General features: G+C 40.2%; 1 protein-coding gene across 2 annotated transcripts in view; it reads left to right on the forward strand.

Moving 5' to 3' along the window:
- The window catches only part of slco3a1a (solute carrier organic anion transporter family member 3A1a), a 52,265-nt gene extending 31,601 nt beyond the window's left edge, over positions 1–20,664 (forward strand). For both annotated transcript variants that reach the window (XM_046037931.1, XM_046037930.1), the window contains exons 3-10: positions 13,839–13,937; positions 14,030–14,302; positions 14,917–15,081; positions 15,200–15,398; positions 16,795–16,963; positions 17,407–17,579; positions 17,667–17,731; positions 18,842–20,664. In XM_046037931.1, coding sequence (XP_045893887.1) covers positions 13,839–13,937; positions 14,030–14,302; positions 14,917–15,081; positions 15,200–15,398; positions 16,795–16,963; positions 17,407–17,579; positions 17,667–17,731; positions 18,842–19,194 — 1,496 coding nt within the window. In that variant the 3' untranslated portion in view covers positions 19,195–20,664. The remainder of the gene's footprint in view (positions 1–13,838; positions 13,938–14,029; positions 14,303–14,916; positions 15,082–15,199; positions 15,399–16,794; positions 16,964–17,406; positions 17,580–17,666; positions 17,732–18,841) is intronic.
- Positions 20,665–20,828: the final 164 nt, after the last annotated feature.

Raw genomic sequence — 20,828 nt, forward strand, 5'->3', positions numbered from 1 at the left:
CACACACACACACACACACACACACACTATTGACAATATTTACTTAATGTGCATATTTTCATGTTTCAGTTTTTCAACTGTCATGCCATGCTGCAAAACAGTTTCTGCATCACACTCCCTGCATTTCCACGGTGTGCGCTTTCGCTGGCCTTGGCTTTTGGCACCTCCTGCGACCCATGATGGCATTCCCGCAGGGGCCTGCTGCTACGGACATCAGCAATAGGCACAGGACGATGACCTGCTGAGACCTGCTGGAAACGTCCACTGTGTAGCCATTCCTTGAGTTTGAATCCCCACTTTGTGGGTTTTGCCTTCATGTCCTGCGTCATCCCAGTTTTAGCCTTGATACAGTAGTTTGGGAGAATTTTAATATCTTCTATTTTCCCTACTTTCTAACTAATGCCTTAGGACAGACATTGTTTATGTATTTGTGGTAATTTGGTGTAAAAGTTATATTAAACAGCAAAATTAGACCATCTTGGCAATAAACTAAGTTGGGCCGGGGGTGCCTTTTTCTGTGGGGTTTGGCCCATATTCTCAGACTCTGATCTATCAAAGATAAGCTCACCTTTACACAAGGAAGTAACTCTTAGACAGAGTACACCTTTACCAAGGGACAGTAAAGTTAATGACACAAATTTTTGTGCGCAGAAGCATTTTTTAGCCAAGATGGTCACATTTAGCTTAGCGCGAAGTGCACTATTGTGATATTGCAAACAAAGTTTTTGTAAAATAAATACTTACCGATGTTCAAATAGATCCCTATTATTTTGGTATTCCTCTTTATCATTGAAATCAAAGCCATCAGACTCTGAAACTCCTCTGTCATCCTCGTAGCAGCTCTCCAAAATCGAGAACTTTGCTAATTGTGTACTTTCTTTTTCTCTCTCTTCTCCATTTTGACTAAGTGAAAACTACAGTGTTTTAATAACGACTCGGAGGGGAAGTCTTTTAAATTCAGACTTTCTGTACCATATTTCTATGCTGTGTTATCGCAAAGATATTAATAGAAACATCAAGTGAATGCGCTGCCGCGTTCAGTGACCCCAAGGGGTTAAAGATCATTCGTAAAATTCCACATTTGATGGAGGACAACTTTTCCGGCCTGATGAACGTTTCATCCCTCAGCTGGACCATGAGGGAACAGAGATAGTGTGAGTTTGGAAGCCAGTAAATAGGTCAGACCTCGGTAGGAAATGGATCAATGTTGGATCACATATATGAGACCCCCAGGCCGTCTCACCAGACCCTGCAGAGCTGTATGTTGAAGTCTCTTACTGTTGCCATGAGCAATTTTCTTTTTTTCCCCACTACCAGACTGCTATCTGCAACAGTGCAGCCTGAAAGGTGCTCCATGTGTCATCTCGTAGCATTGTGGCTAGTATTTTAGCCTAAAACATGCTTGTGGCACCTTTTCCTCTCCATCATGAGTCCCCGTGGCCTCAGTAAACCTCACCATGCCGCCCTGCAGCCTTCTCAAGGCAATCTGGGTCAGGCTCTGTCACTGCTGATTAAAAAGGGGATTTTTTTTGTTGTCATGCATTGGGGGTGGGGGGGGGGAGTGTGGGGATAAGAGGTGGGTGGAGACAGATCATAAACACAGCAGCATCCGCAAGCCATTACCACAGAAACGGCTTCTTGTTAGGCTGTTTTATTTTTTTTGGGGTGGGGGGCTATTGGATTGAGATGCTCAGGCCTGCCTCTGCTCCTGCTGTGGAGGATGCAGCTGTCACTCTGCTCTGTCTGATCTTTAAACCACATGAAGTTAAAAAACAAAATGCACACACATAATGAGTTGTTAAGTAAACATGTCTTTCTGAAAATTGAGCAGTTAAGTGCAAATCCTGACCTTGGGCAACGACTTTGCTCAGGAAATACAGATTCATGTTGCACTCGTTGCTTTACCGCAAATCCCGACCCTCATTGATTGAGTGGTGTGTAAGTGGTTGCTCTCTGGTTTTCTAGGATTACTCAGGAGCATGTTCAGCACTTAATCCCCATATCACTGATGGAGGAGAGTAAGGGATAACAGTGCCTAATTAAATGGACTCTGATCAATAGGTGGTCAGCAATAATAATTAACTGTTTGATTCAGTCAACTTTTATTTGCTGAATGTGTAAACCGAAGTGAGTCTGTTTCTTGCTGGCTTTACTCTGATCCAACCATCGTCTGCTCCATTTGATCACAATTGAGTTCTTCCTGCCATAATGCAGCTTGATTAACACTGACATACCTCAAATAGTTTGTTGTTGTATCATATGAATGCTCAGTTTTTGATTGCTTAATCTTAACAAAACCATCAGGTAGCAGGCGCTGTCATCTTCACCTGTTGAAATGGCAATCATCAGCTGTAACTGTTTATAGTCTGTCCAAAGTAGTTTGTTAGACATATGGACCACTCTTTAATTACAAATGGACTGCTTTTTCGAGGTTCAATAGTGAGTCCTCTCAGGGGAGACATGCCAGTGTCGGTTGTCAGAATCTCCCAGTTAATGCACATTGTCGAAGTAATTTAAGTAACCCTCAAAGAAGGTGTGCAAAAGTAAGTAGTAAGTTAATTCAGTGTCAGGTTATCTAATGTTGCTCATCTTATTTTCATGTTGGAGATACATGAACATTAATTTAGCTATCATTGAAAACTGTAGTGTTTATGCCTTAACAAAAAAACAGGTGACAGGTGACAACATCATCTGTCTAGTTTTTGTTTTGTTGAAGATAAACTTAATTAGATTAAATAAGGGATTTGAAAGGGTACAGATGTGATGAGTTGATGTGATAGTGATTCAGATTATAGAAACTGCTAATGAAAATTAGACTACAGTTCATTGCATCAATTGGATTATTTTAGGGATTTGCTTAAAAATAAATCTTAATATCTTTATTCTGATTTCCAGTTATGACTCTTTTACCAGTGCAAGTTAGAAGTTACAACTTTTTTTCTCCTTAAAACACCTCCCACATCCGGCCTTGCCCACTGATTCTCTTCCTCAGTTACAGCACAATCAGTTGTCCGTTTTAATTGCTGGCTGGCGTGGTTTTGGACAGTCGTCCGCATATTGTGCCCCTGCTTCTCCCCTGTTCCTGGAGAAAAGGGGGGAAGCAGCCTGTTGGCATCTCTATCCTGATAATTTGGCCAAGCCACCTGCTGAAGAAGCTGTTACCAGCTGCTGTCGAAGAGTCCCAAACCTCCCTGTGCTTCCCGTCTTGAATAGAGCAGCTGCGGCTCTCCAGCACAGAGTACACGTATATGCTCTGGTCTTGTGCCCTTTCTCCTCCATGCCTTCATCCTACCACCCCATTGCCCAACAATGGAGACTGTGGGTGTCTCCGTCTCAGCTCCAAGAAAACATCTGAAGCAGGATTACAAACGGATCACTGTAGCAGGGCAGAATGACAAGGCTTTGGTCTGTTACATTAACTCCTACCCACCGTCTCTCCATCCTTCTCTCTGTCTGTCTCCCTCCCTCTCCCTTCTCTGCTGACCCGGTGTTCCCATAACTGGAGCTCTGGCCGAGCTTCCAGCATCACATCAGTGCCCTGTTTGAAAACAAGCCTGGGTCTGTTTATGTAATCTTATGACACAGAGAGACCATCATTATTATTGTAACAGCAGTCGACGCTTGCATTACTGTAACATTTGAAAATCACTAGCCTTGCACAGAAAAGCATTGATTCACAGAAACAGTAAATTAATAAGTTGATCATTATAATGACAGATCATTCCATTAATTAGGAGTGGGGATTTAAAGCAAACGGGACTTCTGTATGGGCAAATTAATACTGATGCCATTTAGGTTAACGAGAGCTTTTACCGCTTCCTGGAATAGTTGGAGTAATGACACAAGGTTAATTGGACTCAAAGATTAAGTTACTGCATGTCAGGTTAAAGTAGACCTACGAGGCAGAACAAGTATCTGATTACAGGCAGACAGAGCACATCGCAGAAGCACACAAGAAAGCATTCAGCACGTACAGAGTAGATACGTTTATTTGGCTAGAAAAGTAGCAACAACACACCAACATTGAACAGCAGCTTACTGTATCTATTTGATGAAGAATTATGGTAGTCAAGGTTAAACTATCATGTGTCTTTATACAGCTGGTTTTACCTAAACAAGTCTTACTAATAACATTAACGATGGCTCTGTTCTATTATATTCCGCAACACCATGTCCCTAAAAGGGAAGCTGCTGAGTAGAATTGTGGACTAAAAATAATACTGTCTTGAAATTCCATTTTTACTGTGAGTGTTTAAGGATAGGCGACATCAAGAATTTGTAAAAAAAAAAAGAAAAAAAAAAAAGAAAAAAAGCTAATGGTCCATTTTGAGTCATTTGTATTGATCAACAACTTCCAAATTCCAAGCAGATATGTAAGTTATTTTTATATTGTTTTAAAAAAAAACGCTTGGGTTGTTATGGACTGTGGTAGAAGTGTTGAAGTCCTCATGAAGTATAACAGATGAGGAAGTTCAGACGGGATGCAGAACCACCTCTTGTCCTGTACTTATTAACAAGTGCTGATTTAGACTAAATGCAGTATATTATTTTTTAAACAATCATTCCCATTTTTTTTATTTCCCTCATGTGTGTTTATTGACTTTGTCTTTTCCTGCCATTATGAAGATGTTACCCTCCTATATGTGTCCCTAAGGAGATACACACAGGAAATGAAAACACACACACACACACACACACACATATACAGAGTTTGTTCTTTTCCCAAAGTTTAATATGATGGCATCACTCTGTGTTATATAATATAAGAGGGCCGAATGTAGGTTGTTTTTGATTAGAAAAAACTTTTATTTCCATGACAGGGCTTCACTATTCCAGCTCTGCCGTGTGTCTCACTCGATAAAACCTTTTTTCCTTTACCATCCTGCTGCAGTGTGTTTTACTTAAGTGATTTTTCTCTGTATTGTCATCCAAAGAGTCATGGGATGTGGCAGCTCAGCTGTCGCAGCCCCTGAATTATAAAACAGGACAGAGATTGGTTGGGTACAGCAGCTCTTCAGTCAGCATTGACTTCTTTTTTTTACCTCTGATATAACACAGTTGGTATGAATATAATGAAACAATATAAGATGTAAACAGTAGGGCTGGAAATAGTGATTATTGGCATTGTGGTCCATTAAAAATAAGTCCAAGGTAACGTCTTCAAATGTTTTTTTTTTGTCCAACAAACTGTCTAAACTGAAACATATTCAATTTACAGTGATATAAAAGTAAGAAAAGTAGCAAATTATCACATTTGAGAAGAAAATATTTGGCATTTTTACACTTTATCAATAATGAAAATAGTTGCTTATTAATTTTCTATGGATTGATGAATTGACTAGGCTAATCATTTAGGCACTAATAAACAGATATTTGTTCTGGTCTGAAAAGAGTAAATAAAATATTTGTGCATTTTCCAAATAATATTTATTGTCACACCAAGACGTGTTCAATTACAGAAGGTGATGTAGTAAAAGCACTGTACGTACAGTATGCTCAGTGAAAGTCACCTGATTGTCCTGCTACATAAAAATAATCTTATTATCAGCAGTCTAGACTCATATCAGGAGTGTATTCAAATAGACTGCTCATATCAAGTAGTGAAGCCTTCATCGAGGCCCGACATTGCCCTCCCATTTCAGGTCGTGACCTCTCGGAGGCTTAGATTGAGCCAGAGCTCAACTTAACGTGACAGGGCGTTGAGAGCCGCTGAGAAGCCGGCTGGGCTTGTCGGCCGGACGAAGGTCTGCAGTAACCCCCCCCCCATCCTCAGTGTCAAAATGCTAATAGTTTTTTAAGTGTCCTTAAGCTGCGCTTTTTATATAACACTCATCTGCTCAAGTGCAAGTTAGAAGTTAATTAGATGAGAAGACGCTGTTTTGATATCAGATTGCAGCCAGATGTGGGTGGAAGGGTGGTTTCAAATTTGAGATGATTTGATGTAAGCGGAAGTTAAAGTAGGATGATCCTGATGTAATGGCATTTAAATGTGAGTTGAGAGCCTACATTAAGCTTTGGCCTTGTTATTTAGGTCATGGCAGTGTAGAGCCAACAGGGTTTACTATAGGGGAAAGCTGACCCACCCACCCCCTCTCATTCATGTAGAGCTATAACAATAAGTTGATAATTAATTAGCCGATCAACAGAGAAATTATCAGCGCATATATATATATAATAAATGTACATTTGGTCTGTGGGGTTCCTAAGATTATTTTTTTTTAAATACCAAGTAAAAGCTTTCTGCCTTCAACGGATGTTGACGTTACTAAAAGCCACTCAGGTAAAAGCTGCTGTCAAATGCTGTTAGGTATTACTTATGGATCACTGAAGATTTGGTAACCTTTTATATCCTCTCAAAATAGACTTCACCTTAAAGGTGACTTTTGCATGACTTTTACCTGTTCATTTTTTATCCTGTCTACATGAGGGACCCTGAGTTGACATAACAGCTGTCTACATAAACTGATATTGTACTCCATTAATGTCTGACGTTTGGATTTTGTGTCATGCTAAATGTTCACAGAATTTAAAGCCAATCGTAGTTAAGCTCAGTAAGGGGATTTGTTCATTCAAGTTTGCTAATTTCCCATCAGCAAGTTTGTTTTTGTTGTTGTACACAGGTTTGCATCTTGGGTGTCAACAAATGGCAGGGAGTCACTGAGCTAAAGTCTGCAGGATCAGTGTTAGTGGTATCGTCCAAATAAGATAAGATAAACATTTTGTCAGTTCCCCTCAGAGTGCCTGAAGACAAGTGACTTTGAGATTGAGATCAGATGTGACATCAAAAAAATGTACAAAAAAGAAATGGGAAGTGACAAACTTAACACAGGCTGAGCAGCCAGTCCCTTGGTATTTCAAGCTTCATTTCATTCAGTGATTTTTCCTAAAATATATTTGATAAATTTGATGACAATAAAAAATGACAATATGATCACTGTGATCATAGCTGATAGCATCATGCAGGTTCAGTATGTTTAGGTGTTTAGTATAGTCTTGCTGTGTTATTAACAGATGAAGCGTGCAGTCATTTAAGAACAACAGATTATGTGATGGCATACTTGAATAGCTTTTTAACTGTAAATTACGTTATTACAACCTGATGTCTGTGTGCACTTTCTCAGGAAATGGTCATGCAAAACTGCAGCAGGTTATGAATCATAGAAAATGGGACACATGCTGACAGGTGTGTGTGTGGATGGTTAAGTCCCAGGTAATAAGCAGAAAGTATTGACCTGTTATTAAAACCCACAGACCAACAAGATGCCGTATCCCAAAGCCAGCACACAGTTGGCCATGCATTTCTTTTTAGGGATAAACATTTTATATGTTTTACTGCAGTCAGTGTATGAAACGTCTACGTGTAACAGCAATACTGATACCTAGGGGTGTGATGAGATTAAATTATGACGAGATTTCTCATCAGGATAAAGTCTGTCTTGTGAGACTCGCGCTCACTCTCACGCCACATACCAATTTTCTCACACAGTGAAAAACAAATGTATAACTAATAACGTCGACTCGAGGAGGGAATAAACTCCACTCAGCTGATATGAAACCGACATACGCCATAATAGTTATCAAGCAAACCCGCTCTTCCGCTGTGAGTCGCAGCCAGCTTGTGACAGAGTGTTAATGTAGGTGGTAGAGTTTTGCAATATAATTGTCTAAAAACTTGAGAGAGAGATGGTAAGATTTCTGCCTGATCAGAGCTGTTTGTAGTTACTTTCGGTAACCACAAAGAACAAGGAAACCAAAGAGGGCACTTCAGAAGACTGAAAGTTATAAACAGGAAATTTTATAGGGTTTTTTACATATCCAAAAATTCATTTGCTGTGGCTCAGGATATAGAGCGGGTTGCCCGTTAATCGGGAGGTCGGCGGTTCAATCCCCAGCTCCTCCAGGCTGCGTGTCGAAGTGTCCTCAGGCAAGAATTGCCCCTGGCTGTTCCGCCAGCGTGTGAATGTTAGTTTCTGTTTGAGCACTTAGCTCTGTGAATGAGTGTGTGTGAATGGTGAATGCAGACGACTAGAAAAGCGCTATACAAATACAGATAGCTTGTCAGTCACCATACGCGTTTCTGTGTCCAAAGGGGATATTACCAATAACGTAAGTGTATAGGGAAGGTTGATCGTAATTTCTCATTAAATGATGACGTTAGCCTTGTAATAGTATGAATTTTCCCCGACATGTCAGAGAACACAGATGTGTGGGATTGACTTTGAATATGCAGAAAGTTTTGAACATGAGCAGAAACCCTTTTGAAACAGAGGAGCTAGTAAAGTCCAGGAGTTTATAACTGAATTAAAATTAATTAATCTTTAATCAAGTGAATACGCCACAATCACATTTAAAGTGGTTGCTTCCCCTGTACAAAAGAGGAGGGAAGACAAAATCATGCCTGCATGTGTGTTGACTCAGCAAGTTACATGAGAAAAGTTGATTTTATGTTGTATTATACTCCGATAATTATTTGTCATGTCAATTTTGTCAGAGTGCAGAAAGAACTTACTGCCTAGCGTGCAGCAGTATGGCTACCGTGGCACGGAAAGAATGAGAATGATAAATTTGTGATGTACTATGAAAGGTGGTTTGAGTTATCAGTGCACCGCGTGAAACGTTCGGTGAGCTTTCTTTAACTCACTCAACACAGCCCTCCAAAGCAAGCTATATTCACTTCTGTCTCTCACATTACCAGCTAACAACATGTTGAGCTAACTGGGATGTTGCCATCACTGGCAGCATGCGGCCAAGCCCACCAATCAAACTATCTTTCCCAGCTACATTAGCAAACAGCAAAGCATACATGCTAGCTAACAATACGCCCTAACAACGAAGGATGTATAATAAGAATATGCAGATACTATTTAACTGGTTCCATGAACACCTTTTGTCATCAATTATTAATTTAAAATATAATAATTAATATTTTCTCAATATTAATTCACAACAATTTACAGACTAAATGTAGATAAGAAGCTGTGATAAAAATGCTTTTAACCTATGAAACCAAGTCCACTCCTTGGTAGCAGTGGTTGTGGTTTCACAAACCAGAAAACATTTTGCTGTTTCTGTGCAGCTGATGAGAGGAAAGGAAGCGTGTTGCCAGGAAGCAGACAGATGGTTGTTAGGTGTGAGTTGAGGTGTTTTTATTAATTGTCTGAATCTTTTGTGTAACTGTCAGTGTGAGTGATGCCAGATTTACTTCAGTTGACATGCAGAAAATGGCCTGTGCTCAGTCTGACATCTCCGGCCCGTTTGAGTGATTCTCTCGAGTCCATTCAATCTTAAAAATGTCTTTACATTTGTACACAGAGGATGTTATGACCTGATGTACAGCAGAGCAAGAAGACGGGGCTTTTGTTTGAAAGCTCTTTAAATCTTCCCAAGACTCTTTTTGTTCCGGCTTTCGACCTTTTGACATAAAGTCATGCTTAGGCCCCGGAGGTGTGGGGTCCTGACTCTGGCTCTCGGCTTAATCTTTAGTAATGTTTAGCTCACTCTCAGTTTCAGTCCTGTCCCTCGTGAACGTGGCACAAGCTGTTGTTTGGCCTCCTACATGGCACTGTCCCTCTGCTCTTATTTAGCTCAGGGGATTACTGAGCCAACTTGAGCTGGATTAATTGAGGAGAAGGAATTCCTTTTATACAGTGAGAGAAGGAAATAAACTGAGGGCCGTGCTGGTGCAATGCATCTGACATTTCCATTACCATGAGCTTTTTCGTTTAACCTCATGCTGTGTTGGTTTATAATCTCAACCCCTTGGCTTGATGGTCTAAAGAAACTAAACTTAAATGCTCATTATCTTTGTGGAGGACCTTGTATCTGAGTTGAGCAGCATTAAATCTGCCTCTCACTGGCACAGTAATCTCAGGAGTGATTTTATGAAGAGTGCAGCCTGCCACTGTTATCATCTCTTCTATTATTGCTTAATCTTTGTATAGTGTTTGTGTAAACCATTAGGAAAGTCAGTAAGATGGAGGTGCTTGTATGAGGTCACATACTTATGTGAAAATCCAATATAATTAGCATGTCGTCAGGAACCCAAACCACAAGTGCTACATGTGAAATACTGATGTGATCTACAGTTTTCACATGATACAAACCCCCTCCCCCCCCTGTGTTCTCTGAAGGGAATGCGTGGGCAATTGTATATTCAACACTTATTTTAAGTCAATTTTCCACATCTAGTGCGTAGGATACTGGATGCATCTGCGGGTTAATCAATATCCGGAAAAGGGCAAGCCTCATGGACAGTAGCTTTCCCAGCCTTTTCTATTGGTCCCTCTAAACAAATTAGAGGGAGACAAAAACACTAGAGCCAAGCTTTGTTATTGAATTACATCTGACATGCTCCCTTGAGAGTATAATTCACAGGATACTAAAAGGCTCCGGCAAACTACAGCATGAACAAATTAGTTTGTTTTGTACTTATCTCATAACAGGACCGCCGGAAGGGAAATAGGGATTTAGAGGCAGTTTGGAGAAGAAGTGTATTACAAAGATTTCCCAGGGCTGTGGTCGTGTATTGTCCTTCATGGAGATTTAATGTGCTTAACTAAGGTTTTAGCTTTTTTTTTTCTTTAAGCTTAACCCTGTAATGACAAACAAATATGTGCCTTTACAGCTTGTACTGGCGCAGTTGGCTTTTCGTCCTTGACCTGAGAGCAAGGGTCAGTTATTTGAAATATGTCTAGAATAAAGAATAACTGCAGCCCCGAGGTGGCTGGATTAAAAGTTTGTAATAACATTAACCATGCATGTCAGTATGGCCCAGCAAATATTTCACATAAAACGGTTAAAATCTACTCTGATTTATGGTTACATACCATTTTTATCTGCTCTGCTCTGCTCTCACCTTGCCGAGATTTAGGTGAGAAGATTGAGACCACTCTTATGCTAGCGTAGTACAGAGTACAGAGATGTGGCCAGGAGGCTGTTAGCTGAGTTTAGCATAATGACTGGGGGCCAAACAGCTAGCCTAACCAACAATTATTGGATTTAGAAGAAGTTAAGTGTCATAACTGGCAACCTCACTGTCGTCACAGTGAGATACATGTTAATTAGTGAGCGTCAGGTGCACTTTAGGCCAGTTTTGTATCTTTGGACAGAGCCAGGCTAGCTGTTTCTCCTTTCTTTCCAGTCTGTATGCGGAGCTACACAAGAATGGGATTGACCTTCCTCATCTAGCTAACAGTACAGCAGCAAAGTAGCTTAATTTAGCATAAAGATTGGAAATAGAGAAACAGTTAGCCTGGCTCCTTTTAAAAAAAAACAAAGTTTAAGGTTGTGGTTTTATTATAAGACTTCCAGGAGGCTCTGCTGGTTGACTGGCTAGCTGTTTCCCCCTGCTTCCAGTTTTATGTCAAGCTAAGATAATCACCGCCTGACTCTAGCTCCAAACTATTTATTTGAGAATTTAACACAGACAGTTTCTGTTATTAAAAATTTGGCCATGTTGCCGTGCTCCCAAGTAGTCAAAAGACTACTTCTTTCTTACTTTCTTACATAACTAGATTAGGCTGTTAGCCTGTTGGGAGAGGGAAAAAAATGAAATATATAGTAAAGCAATGGTAGACATAATACTCTGCTTATGTTTTGACTACAAGATCCAGTTCATGTTCATGCCAGCTTAATCCCATTGTGACAGACTTAACTTGCTGCCCGCTATTCCTCCTAACACAAAAAAGAAAAAGAAATATCAAAAATATTTTAGTTTATCTTTCATGCAAAGACTATCACCACCTTCAGAACTGTGCGTCCCCTAGATTTATAAGGACACATGGTCTCTCATAGATTAGTGATCTTTTTCACATGCAAGACTCGAGCTGTTGCACAATGTTATCATCAAGGAGACAGCGTTTCTTGAAGCAACCGGGGGTAGGCACGGATGTCGGTGGAAACATTTATCCCCTCAGTGGTCGGAGGCTAGCTTAGCCGTCATCTCCTGGAAGGTGATTTCACTAACTGAATTTCCTCTTTGAGGTTTCCTGTGGTGACAGCAATTTTGATGTTGTTGCTATGAGAAGACAACACTCGGTTTCTAAGGAAACACTCGAAACAGGGAGTGCACAGGCCTCACCACAGGCAAATTTGCTAGTCATATAGCGACTGCAGCCCTCCTTCATGAAAGTGCTGTCAAACGCACAGTTGTGGGTGTGAATAAGTCTGTATGTATATGTTGGAAGTGGTTTCACGCTGTTGTTTGAGCTTAATTGTTTTATACTATATCAGATTTGACAGTCTTTCATTTGGGCTGTCAGCAGAGGAAATTAGCACTAGCTTGCTCTCTGCTGTCATATTACAAAACCTCAGAAGCTAGCTGAAGGAAGAGATAAAAACCTGTTGTGCCTCGTGGACACGCGTGTATTTTGTTCATTTCCGTGCCGGTCTCACTGTCAACCGCAAAGATGTTTCAGCTGTATGCTTGAGGAGCAGTATGTTCCCATCCCAACATGAAAGCCCCTTTTTCTTTTGTTTCACTCCTCGTCTTGCCTAAAGTAGTCTGTTTATACCACATTGTAGGTAGTCAGCCACACCTATCATATCTGTGAGCCATATCCTTTGTATGAAGAATAAACTATGATGTGAATGAGGCTACAGTCATGTGAATGTGTTTACTCCCTTCCCATGTGGGTGGTCAGAGTAGAAAGCCGACATGTGTGTTCACTCTCAGCACTAGCAGAGACATACAAAACCTAGTCATAGTTTCCATGCTTGTTCATTAAGTGGCTGCTCCTGGCATTCAAACAAAGTCTTACTGGAGACTCCATGCTCATAGCAACGATATGCAGGCCAACCTGCAGCCAGTAAAGGGGATATTTCTAATGCTGCAGGGCTGGAGGAGGAAGTGGAATAGCAGAGATGATTTCATTTTATCTTGATGATAATTTGAAGCTAGCGTAGCCGTTTCTGTGAGTCGCAGTGGTCAAACAAGATCTGGTTTGTGTGCCAGAAACACTCCATACTGCAGTCTAATAATACCACAGATCACAGGACGCACAGTCAGGGAGAAATTTGTCTCCCAAATTGAACTTTGAGTCTTCATTATCTGCCTGCAGTCTGAGTCATAGTGCCAGACTCTTCACCCCGATGACAGCGCTCTAATGAGGATTTTGACGAAGCTTCACATTTTATCTCCAGCTGCCCACTAGAGCAGACTGGGACAAAAGAACTGGTCTCTGTAGTCAGGTGTCTTGCTCACAGTGTGTGTTTGGATCTGTTTGCTCAGTGCTCTACCCTGCAAGGCTGAGCAGGCTGAGCCATGTGATCATAACGAGCACAGTCACCGTGTGTGTTGCCACCACCGCTGTGCTCGCCTTGTAGTTTTAACTGGCTGATTTGATCTTTCATGAGAGCCAAAATGCTTCCCTGTTAGCTGTCTTGCTTCACACTGAAATGAGCTGAAGCTCAAATGAAGCAAAAAAAAGGCAAATATTCTCTGGTTCCAGCTTCTCAAATGTGAAGGTTTGCCTCTTTCTTGCCGCACTGGACTTTAATATGTTTATTAACTTAAGCAAAACTTTGGTGTCCAATCACAGAACAGAAATTCTCACCAATAAAGACAATAAACACAATACAAATAATAAACACAACAAGAATCACAAATCCTCAGTAATATACTGGACTTTAATTGCACGTGGTACAAAGGATCCCTTATATATCTTTTTGTTTATCAGAAGTGTTTTATGGAGTAAAACAGAAGGCATAAAGAGTATTAAACAGAGCATCTCATGACTTTGGTTGATGACTTGCAATACTAGCCCATATAACCCACATATTACTTAAAGTGTTCCGTGAATGAAATTAGACCAAACATTATAGCTGATGGTTCTCTGCAGGAATCCTCTTTTCTACACTGGTGTTTGGACCAGCCTGTGGCTTCATCCTTGGCTCCCTCTGCACTAAGTTCTATGTGGATGCTATCTTCATCGACACCAGTGAGTCTACTATTTTTCTCCAGTGTTGTTCTTTAAATGCGTTTCTTTAAATGTGCAAGTGGTGTATTGACTTCTGCTGTGCCACTCCACAGGTAAGCTGGGGATCACTCCAGACGACCCGCGGTGGATCGGGGCCTGGTGGGCAGGCTTCCTCCTGTGCGGTGCCTTACTCTTCTGCTCAGCTCTCTTTATGTTTGGCTTCCCTCAGTCGCTGCCAAACAGGGAGAGAGAGGAGGAGGCAGACAGTGAGCAGGTTATGCTTCCTCCATCTCTGAATTCAGACTATGAGACTCCAAAGTCCAGCAATGGGGTTGTACGCAACCACGAGCCTGCCAACAGCCCCACCTGCTGTCAGCAACTCAGGGGTGAGTGTGCAGGATCCAGTGTAGTACTGCAGTTTACAAATCTGGTGGGGGGAAAAAAATATTTTCAAATACATGACATTAATTTTCTACATTTGTCAAATGTAAATGAGAATGCATATGTTAAACTACATGTTTGATAGTGTTGGTTTAAAATGGTTGCAACTAAAAGTGGTTAGACCTGCTCACTGGTGGAAGATGTATTTAGCTCCTTTTAATTAAATAGAAGTAGCAGTAGCGCAATCAAAAATGCTGAAAAATGTTCCTTAAAAGTACTATCACCAAAATGTACTTACATCATTAACAGTGAAATTACTCATTATGCAGATTATAGTTGTATTACTACATCATATTACTGTAGTATTATTATTACTGATGCAATAAACTGTGAGCAGCTCAATACTAGTTTTTAGTCATTGTTTTGCCGAGAGTTGCAAAATCTGCATTTTATCAATTGAGACGTCATTGGTTTATTTATTCATGTACTTGATTACTAAACAAAATAGTCAATTTTGAGTAGGTGCCAAAAAAAGACATAAAGACAACAAGAGAATCTGTCGTGCTAACCAACATGCAAGGATGTTAATGGCCGTCCCTCCTTGTTCTATTTTGACTAGTGATCCCCAAGGTGACCAAGCACCTCCTGTCGAACCCAGTGTTCACCTGCATCATCCTGGCGGCCTGTATGGAGATTGCAGTCGTGGCAGGCTTTGCAGCCTTTCTGGGGAAATACCTTGAGCAGCAGTTCAACCTCACCACCTCCTCAGCAAACCAGCTGTTAGGTCTGTTCCCAGCAAACACGCACAAGCACCCACAAGTGCACCCACAAGTGCACACATGCGCCGTCAAATATTTGTATACCAGTATAATAAACAGGCTTTGGCCAACTGTATTTTTAAGGCATGACAGCCATTCCATGCGCGTGTCTGGGGATCTTCATGGGCGGTCTGCTGGTGAAGAAGCTGAACTTGTCTGCGCTGGGAGCCATCCGCATGGCCATGCTGGTCAACCTGATCTCCACTGCCTGCTACGTCTCCTTCCTGTTCCTGGGCTGTGACACTGGTCCCGTTGCAGGAGTGACGGTCAATTACGGCAACAGGTAAGAGTATAAATACAGCTTAAGGCTGTAGTGGCAGACCAAGATAAATTTAAGAAATTATGATATGAGTTTTTCCATAAATGTTTGCTTTTTTCTTGTAATTAACTGAATTATTTTAGTATTTATTTCTTAGTTTTAAGGGCTCTAGAAGATAACAGTGAAGACATCAAAGACATCTTTGATTCTGGGAACTTGAGATTTTGTAGTAGTTTGTGTAGTTTGTGATTTTGTTGCTAATCAAGAAAACAATCTGTAGATGAATCAATAATGAACATCATTAGATTAGATTGTTAGATTAGTATGTTGTTTAAGCTCTGCATCATGTGCATACAATACAAACGACATATAGACAATACACTTCACAACATGTAACAATACAAAATATAGTTGATAAATGACCATGCGCAGTGTATGAGAAGGCAACTAAACTAAAGAGAGGAGTTCAGAGTCCTGGAGCTGGAGATGATTTTCTTTGCTCACTTTACAGTCCGATGTGTATAGAGGGAATCAGCTGAGGGGAGTGATTTGCCCATGATCTTGGATGCTTTGTTGACAGTCCGCTGTAGTTTTTTTGTTTGGCTGTCCACGCTACTGTGTCCTAGTTACAATCAATAGCTCAAACTAAAATATTTAACATTGTAGGCCTGAACTTTAGGAGGGAGGGAGAAAAGAAAGTAAATGAAGGGGAATAACTGATCCTTTACCCAGTAAATATCTTTAAAAAGATACATTTTACACACATGCATGCAATCTTTCAATTACTATTGTGTACAAGCTTATGTCATGTATTACATGGAAATGTAAGGGACCCTCCAGGCCAGTGTGCCCCTTAGATTACTTATTTCACTGGGCAGGAGATTAATCGGTCTGTCACAGATCCATGAAGCTGATGTCATTTCATTTCATTGAGTCTCACTGAAGAAAAAAAACTTTCTCTATACCACTTTGTTAGTAGGAGGTTGTTATGGAACCACTTAAATAGTACACATTTACTTGCTAGAAAGAGGTTTGTCCAGCATTTTATATGTACTCAAGTCCAAGGTATCTTTTTTAAATGATGAAAATATACATGGCTGGTTTTGATACTTTGTGCTACAGATACTTTGTTTTATTTCATGTTATTTCAGTGTGAAAGCAGTATTTTTGGTCCTGCAGAAATGCTGATTTCAGGCCTTTACCATTTCTTGACTTGGTAGCCTGGACCCAGCCTGCTCCAGAGCAGGTTGGCTGTGCAGTGCAGTTTCCATGGAGATGTTAAAATTGAACCAGAGGCCCATAGTATCACTGATAAAGGGCTGAGAGTGCTGCTTCGATTTTATTTGCACCTCATACAGATATAGTTGGTACTTACAGTGGGAAGGGATGATAAGGTTTTTTTTTCTGTGTCTCTGTTCAGGACTCTGCGGGTGGGAGAGAAACCAGAAGCTCAGTGCATCAGTCACTGCACCTGCTTCACCTCCTCCATCAGCCCCGTATGTGGCTCCAATGGCGTCACCTATCTCTCCGCCTGCTTCGCCGGCTGCAGCCGAATAGGAAGCTCTCGGACCTCATCGAACATCTCTCAGGTCTTTATCATAACTCTTGTGATAGTGACAGTAATCTCACATAAAAAAAAATTATTCAGTCTTTGCAAGGGAATGTTATCTACCTGATTGCACCAAAGAAAAACCAAATGAATGAATAGCAAGTAAGTAAAAAAGTCCCAGTATTTCATAGTTCTGTTGTCAGCTATCGCATGCTGGGCAATCAAGTTTTAGTGTGGTTGTTTCAAGATCAGATGCCGACTGCAGATTAGTGTCTTCTATATTCAAATCACATGCAGAGATAATTTCTCTCAGCTCAGCAGCACAAAATACCACTATCACTGCTGGCTCACCGTGACAGTTATAGCAGCCTCTTTTTTTCTGTATATACTGTGTTGATACCAGGCTTTCCTTTTAGATGTGGAAAATAACACATTTTGGTTCAAATGGTTCTTGGATGAACTCTCGTCTTTTTCACTTCACAGAACCTGACTGGATGTTCCTGTGTATCCGCTGAGAGTGAATTAGCCACAGCGGTTCCAGGGAAATGTCCGACGCCGGGCTGCCAGGAGGCTTTCCTGATTTTCCTGTGTGTGATCTGTGCCTGCAGCCTGGTTGGAGCCATGGCCCAGACTCCCTCTGTTATCATCCTAATCAGGTATGTTTGTGGATAAGCGTGTTCTTGCACAGAATGAATAAGGAAAACAAAACATAGTAATTTATTTTATCTGCTTCTCCTTTAAAGGACTGTGAGCCCTGAACTGAAATCCTACGCACTTGGTGTGTTGTTCCTTTTGCTGCGACTCCTCGGTAAGAGCTATTAAAGAACTTTAATCAGATAACACATTAAGTTTGGATGCTATGGGCTTTGGCATTTGCCTCAGTGCCCGTTAAAACTGCAAGTGTGTGGAGCTTCTCCAGAGTTGGATAATCTGGCCTCTCTTGCAAATACATGACTGGATCGACCTCAGATGCTTTGTTGGTTTTATTTATTTCCACGTACAGAACAAACAAATCGGATCAATCATACAGCATTACGCTTGATGACACTGGAAAAACAAATGCACAATCAGGTGTTGGAAAAGGAATAAAGAAAGTCTTAATCTAGTTATATAGAAGCACACAAGTAAGCTGTGCATAAAAGAGATATAATGTGATATTATTTTAAATGATTCCTGTGTTTAGAGAAGAAGTGTGTTTCTCAAAGTATTGAAAAAAGCATAATATACTTAATAATTCATGTTGACAATGTCAGATTTGGGGAAATTTGCTTATTCTCTTGCTGAGCTGGATGAGAAGATGTCTTCAGCCAGATTTAAGACTAATTGTTTTCCCCTGTTTCCAGTCTTTATGCTAAGCTACGTTAACCAGCTGCTGACTGTAGCTACATAATAAAAAATATAATAAATGAAACGCATTTCCCAAAATGTCAAACTATTCCGTGAAGAATGGTGAACGCTAATCCTTTAAAATCAATGTGCAATTGGAGAGCAGTTATATAACCTTTATTTAATCAGGTGGTCTCACTCAGATCAAGATCTCTTTTGCAAGACAGTATATCAGAGTGAATAAAAAACCAACATGGTCAGACATGACAAAAGTATTAGTGATAATCACAGACTTCACTTGACAGAGTTAAGTTAAATGTAATTTATAAGATGCAAAGTATTGGAAGGCAGTTTTACCAAGTTCAGTATTTACCCGAGAGTTAGACAGTCCTGAGATCTGCTTTGGTGAGCAGTTTTAAATATACAGTATATGTCATGTAGAGAAAAAGAAATAGCAAAAAGCAGTAATAGAACAAGAAATTGACCAGGTAATGATTTGTTATTGACCCAGAATGCACAAAAAGTAGTTTTACTTTGTTAATTTTGTGAAAACAGAAAGTAGTTAGGCTAAGTCAGTGTTTCTGTTTTGCAGGATTCATCCCCCCACCTCTGATCTTTGGTGCTGGGATCGACTCTACTTGCCTTTTCTGGAGTTCAGATTGCGGCGATAAGGGCGCTTGCCTGCTGTACGACAACGTGGCTTACAGGCATCTGTACGTGAGCCTCGCCATCATTCTCAAGGGTGTCGCCTTCCTCCTGTATGCCACCACGTGGTATTGCTTACGCAGGAACTACAAGAAGTACATCAAAAGTCACGAGGGATACATGACGCCAACTGAGTTTTACCCCTCTCTCACAGACGGCCCCAAAGTAGTCGACAGGACAAAGTTTATATATAACCTAGAGGACCACGAGTTTTGTGAAAATATGGAGTCAGTTTTATAGTTTGTTATGCAAGAAAGGACAATGTGGACGTTTATATTCTCTCAAAGGAATATTTTATGATTTTATTCTTCTTTTCTTTAAAGGATAAAATAAAATGTTTTTGATAAAGGCACTGTATTTAATAGCCCATACAGGAGCTCTCCAAGCCACTCCACGCCCTCTGTAAACTTTCACAAGGGTCCATTTTAGTCGTTTACGTATCAGCGAGATGTTGTCCAGTGTTGCCCGGTGAATTCCAGTTTTGACTTGGTGGTAGAGGACGACTACAGTACTGTCTGGCTCTGTCCTAGTTGATTATTAGTGAGCGGACATGATGCTACTACAACTATAGTTGCCATATTGTTTTAGGTCTGTCATGATTCCAGAGGTTTGTGTGAAAAATGACAGTTTCCTCTCAGTCAGTGCACTGTGTGTTCTGTCTGTTGCTCTCTGAAAAATGAGATTTATATGATTAAAAAAAACAAGTTTGGATGGTTCTTCAGTTGTTCATATTTAAAAGTTGCCAAGTGTTTACAAACTAATAGTTAATTCAGTTAATGCATTTTATTTCAATGCAACAAGAAAGAAGAGAACAGAAACACCCTGACTGGGTTATTATAGTGGCCTATTAGATGTTTAAACAGTTAGAAAATAACTTTAAACAAGGTGTTTCCATGTCATTGTGCACTGTTCAGTTTCTCGTTCTCTTGCTGGATCACAGGCACTGTGTTTGATACTGTTTAGACTAGACTGTGAAGTCTTGTCTCATAGGTGAAAATGTGCAATTCATATCTGATATGTCCATGTTTATTACTAGTTTTGTGTCAGGTTTTTGTGTCAAGTTTATTTTTCATTATAGCAATTTGTTTCATTTCCATGTTTTTACATCTGCGGAGTTTCTTCAGCCTAATATGTCTTAATAAGGGATTATTCAAATAAGAATGTTAATACTGTTTTCTTTTGACTTTTGCACTTAGTGGAAGAGCAAAGAAGAAACTCTATCTCTGTGTTTGGACATTAACATAAAAAAGATATAAGGAGGAGTAATATATTTGTTTAATTAGGCCCAGAATGTTTTATTAGATTATATTTGAAAGGATAGTATAAATTATTCATGATGTAATTGTCTGAGATGTGTGTGTCTTATGTCACAGAAGATTTGGGACAATTCATAGCAATGAAAATAGTATGTTGCAATATTGGGGCAAAAAACTAAACTCTGTGTCTTCAAACTAGGCCTGATATATCTGGAATAAAAGTTACAGAAATTCTACAGGAGACTGTGTGTGCAAGGTCAAACAAAGTGAACAACTCTGAATTTATTCCTGGACATGTGTTTGAAGAACTCTAACGCAGCTCTGCACACACGGCCTGTTACTCTACTGATCTCTCTGCAGTTACAGTTTTGACATTGTCCCTTTTCTTACGCTTTTTGTATGGCAACATATCATTTATTTTACTCTGGAAATAAATTATTTTTCAGAAAACAAATTCAAATTTTGAGTGTATTTGCTTTCTTTTTATGGACATTGTCATTTTCAGGAGCTGTCCAGCATTGTCGCATTATGTTTGGTAAGTAAGCACACTTTGTCCAGATACTCACAAAACAAAACAAAAAAATAAAGACAATAAGGCACATGGACATGTAGAAACAA

This window comes from Micropterus dolomieu, linkage group LG22, assembly GCF_021292245.1.
Source record: "Micropterus dolomieu isolate WLL.071019.BEF.003 ecotype Adirondacks linkage group LG22, ASM2129224v1, whole genome shotgun sequence".
Taxonomy (NCBI): Eukaryota; Metazoa; Chordata; class Actinopteri; order Centrarchiformes; family Centrarchidae; genus Micropterus; species Micropterus dolomieu.